Here is a 4,523-nt window from a genome sequence, read left to right as displayed (position 1 = left end):
CTGCTAGGATGAGGTAGCCAAACTAGTAAATGGTGAACCCATAATATGGCTGCATTCCATGAGAACTCTAGTCAAAAGCAGAACTTAACAGGACATCAAGTTAAGACATAAGAAGCAGTAGAGGGCTGATACTGACATACTGACCATACATTAAGGACACCCCCTGTACACCCCCTATTTTGATAGGTACCCTGATATAATGGCAAAATGGAGTTAACCAATTGTATACAAAATAGTAGAGAGGGGGCATCTGATTTCTTCCAGCTCATCGCAATAGCCTTCCGAGCATAGAAGAAAAGGAGGCCCAACAAGGTCCTTTTAGCCATTGTGGGTGCCAGATCCTCTACCAAACCCAACAAACAGAGGAGGATCGGAACATGGATAGATGTGATAGAGGTAATCCACTACTGCACTCATAAGGTATGGTTTTAGGACAGGTCCAAAATATACGAAAAATGTCCCCTCCAGTAAACCCACAATGCCAACATGCCAAATAAATTGTTGGCATAAGCTTGTGAAGCCGTGAGGGGGTACTGTAACTGTAGCAGTTTAAATTGAATGAGTTTATCCCGAACAGCAATCAATTCTTTAAAAGCTAAGTCCCAAACTTCCATCCAAAGCTTGTTGTCCAGTTCCAGTATATCTAGTGGCCCCTTTGCATGTAGAGAGTAGTAATCAAGAGGGCAAATTGGTAAAAAGTGGAAGTGGGTTTAAGAAGTGAGCCTGATCGAAATAAGCTTTCACATGAGGTACAGCACAAGTCCACTGACCGCTGAGGGAATTGGGCACCAAAGGCACGGGCAAGCTGCAGATATCTGTACTAATGGGTAATAGGCACTGAGTAACTATTTAAAAGAGTAGAGAAATGAAGCGAAGATTGCTCCCTCACAATAAGGGACAGGGTCTTAATACCATATTTCGCCCAACCCTGTGGGTCAGGTAAAGTGTAGAAGTGAGGAAGAGATGGATTTCTCCATAGTGGGACATGTGGGGAATAAGTGCCAGATGGCTCGGGGGGTCCATCCAGTGCCAACTCTTCAGACTTTAAGGGTAGTAGTAAGCATAAGAGGGTTAAGAGGATATGGGGCACTGGATCCGTGAAACAGCAGACACTGAAGTGCGTCAAGCGAGCCAAGGATGGCTGCCTCCAACGTATGCCCGCCTCTTTAACATCAATGCGTTTTGTGCACATAGTCCACTTCTTTAGGAGGGATAATCAAGTCTTTATTCACACAACCATCTAACATTGAAGGTTCCACCCATGCTATTATTCTCTGGGCTGAATTGCTTTGTGTCACATTGAGCCAAATTCATGAAAGTATGAGAACATTTTGTTCCTTCATTTATTGCTGAATTAATAACATAAATAAGCAGGGTTGGATTTCATCTATTTGGCAAGCCTTTTCTCTATTGTGAGAGGCCAGGCAGATTTCAGCCCAACCTACTAATTGGGCTTAAATCTGCCTGACCTAATGCCATCTATACACTAATAGTGACCAGTCTAGACTAATGCCATCTATACACTAATAGTGACCAGTCAGCTGAAGGCCAAGGGGCATATCAGAGGCCTACCAGTAGCAGTTAGTTAGGTTTTTTGACAGCTAATGATAGGATTAGTGGCCTGTATTAGTGGTAGTCTTCTAACTGTCCCCTATTACTATAAGGGTGGTTGAACATTCAGCACCAACCACTATTATTGTGTATATAGTGGTCAGCAGTCCTGCTGCACTAGAACAGATCCTCTGTAGTATGCCCACAGATCTAGGTCTGTAAATGAGTAATACATTTTGTGGCATGCATGGCAGTTTGCTTCGTTGCAATGATTTATAGATAACTCATATACTGTAGCAATCCCATGGCACTAAAGCTCCCTACTTATAATAAGAGCTTTCTGAAATGTATAAAGTAATCTTACCAGACGTATAATAGTATACAAGATGAAATCCAGAGACACGTTACAGACATCTTTCCAGTTGCTAACTGGACGTTCATCAGAAGGTAAACTTGACAGGTTTAGAGACTTCTCCAGGTTATAAAAACTGCAGTTACTGTCACCATTGACGTTACCTGTACAAAATAGGAAGAGAAAAGTTCAATTAAGATATACTGAGTTCATGAAGTCTGCAACCTATAAAACTTTGTATTGAAAGAAAATATCTGATGATTATTTCATTTTTTTCCTTATAAAAAACCCAGTCTGTATGTTTTATACACATGAGTTTTCCTGCTGTATATTTAGCACAATCTCTCTCACTGGGTCAAGGCACCCCCTTTACAGATATCTAAGCAGGATGTGGCATTTCTGTGCACAGAGCTCTCTTGGCATTGAAGGATGGCTCAGAGCTGGTGGGAGTGTGTAAGTTCCAAATGTCCACTTTAAAAGGAATCTGTCAGATTTTGGGGAGTGCAAGCTCCATGACTGCCATCCTTATCCCTGTTTTACTACTTAAGTAGTCACTTACACAGAACAGGCATAGAAACGTTTTGCACAAAGCTTTGGCACAACACCCTCCAACTTTCTACACACTCCTGTTGTCCAGTTAAGTAGCCCATCATTATGAATGTATTGGGAAGGGGCACTGAAAACTGCTGCAGGTATCTGCAGGCACCTCTAGGTACCTGTATGTTATACTCATGTAAACAACGACTTTGCGGCGCTAAACAAGTAGTTGTTTATATTATTAGGACTTTGTTGTCTGTATTGTGGCAGATTCATTTCCCATACTATTAATCTACAAGCGCAGATCAACAGATTTCATGTTATACTCATGAACAGCTTGTTTTTGCTGGGTGTAGAGACAGAGAGATAACAGGCCCAGAGCGTGTACCTTTAAAAACAATTCTGCAATGTCAGCTCCCATCAGGCCTTGCATCCCCGATACCATACATTTTTTTTTACAATTATCAATGATATCCCAGATTTTAAAGAAAAGTGCATTTTACAAATAATCTGGAGTATTCATGCCAGATAAAAAGCAACAGTAGGTGAAGCTTGCAAAAGAAAAATGGAAAGGTTCCATTTGCCCCAGGAGCTGAACATCTTACAGTCCTGACTTCTTTACATGCCAAGGATCTATTGATGTACTTTGATTGAACAGCACATGTAAGCATTCCAGCTTAATTAACAACTTGTAACTGGGACTATGTGTGACATGATATACCAATTTAGGTACAACAGGTCAGCACTAACGTATTCTAATTTAAAAAAAAAAAAATACTGGCAAATGTAGAAGGGAAATGAATGGGATCAACAGATGAACAGACTTTTGTAGAAGTAAGGCAAGGAGACCATAAAAACAAGAAATTAAAGTAACACTAAACTCAGGAGTTAAATCTTAAAAATTATGCATGGAGGAGAAAGGTGTGCAACCGCAGCCAGGGGCATCTTATCCCTGCACCTCTAGATTTAAAGTGACACTAAACTCGGGAGTTAAATCGTAAAATTAATTCAAGTACCTTAACTATTAACAAAAATGTAGCTTATTTGTGTATCACTCAGCTGTAGATCCTCAAATTATCTCAAATCCTCTCCAGGACTTCTCTAGAGTATCTCCCATCCTCTGGAACTCTTTACCCCAACCTGTCCATCTATCTCTCACCTTGACTGTCTTTAGGTGTTCCCTAAAGACTCATCTCTTCAGGGAAGCCTATCCCACCTCAACCTAACCACTGAACTATCACTTACTCAAACACTTCATCCCCACACAGCTACCTCCTCATGTATCACTTCCCCCTCCCCTTTTAGATTACGAGCCCCCAGAGGTAGGGCCCTCCTTACCATCATGTCCTGAATTGTGATTGTAATGTCTTCCTTTTATTGTAAAGCGATGCGCAAACTGTTGGCGCTATATAAATACTATGTAATAATAATAATAATAATTGGTACTGACACTGTCTTTCCTTCTGGAGGGTGGCTACTTTTGATCCCCATGGTCTCTGTGTGTGTTGTAAAGTACCCCCATGTGACATCACTGAATAAATAGAACCAAAAAGCCCTGTAGTATAAAGCACAATTAGGGCCAGCATTTCCACTAGACAAACTAGACAGCTGCCTAAGGCGTACTGCCACCTAGGGCGCAGCCAGAGCCGGACCCTTTCGGTGCCACCGACATATGTCATATAAGCGATTACTGGATGTCGGTGGTAAGCTGGGGAGGAGAGCAGCGATAGTCCATTCGTGTTCTCCTCCCGTTCCACTGCGGATTGCATCACTTCCAGTCCCGTAGCTGTCATTGCTCGGCTGCTGAAGCCAGACAATAAGCTATTGGAGTGCAATCATCACTCCGATAGCTTATTTACAGTGAAAAGGTGACACTAGGGTCTTCTGGACCCCTAGTGTCACCTTAAAGAGTACCTGTCACTGCTAATATGCTATCACATAGGGAGCTTATATAAGTCCCTCTATTTGGTAGCAATGAAAGTAAAGTAAAAAAAGAAAAAGTTTAAAAAAATAACATTAAATAAAATAAATGTATAAATAATAAAAAAATGTTTAAAGTCCCCCGAGAGCATGTATGCATTCA

At 41.3% G+C, this 4,523-nt stretch overlaps 1 protein-coding gene across 1 annotated transcript in view; it reads right to left on the bottom strand.

The window, feature by feature from the left end:
* The window catches only part of LOC108796557 (5-hydroxytryptamine receptor 3A-like), a 19,847-nt gene extending 15,614 nt beyond the window's left edge, over positions 1-4,233 (bottom strand). The window contains exons 1-2 of the mRNA XM_018568052.1: positions 4,107-4,233; positions 1,916-2,067 (exon numbers count right to left, since the gene is read on the bottom strand). Coding sequence (XP_018423554.1) covers positions 1,916-2,067; positions 4,107-4,233 — 279 coding nt within the window. The remainder of the gene's footprint in view (positions 1-1,915; positions 2,068-4,106) is intronic.
* Between the last annotated feature and the right edge of the window lie 290 nt (positions 4,234-4,523).

The sequence above is a fragment of the Nanorana parkeri genome, unplaced genomic scaffold (genome assembly GCF_000935625.1).
Source record: "Nanorana parkeri isolate BGI_ZX_2015 unplaced genomic scaffold, ASM93562v1 scaffold1132, whole genome shotgun sequence".
Classification (NCBI taxonomy): domain Eukaryota; kingdom Metazoa; phylum Chordata; class Amphibia; order Anura; family Dicroglossidae; genus Nanorana; species Nanorana parkeri.
Note: the sequence above shows the minus strand (reverse complement) of the source record. Positions and strands in the feature narration are given on the sequence as shown.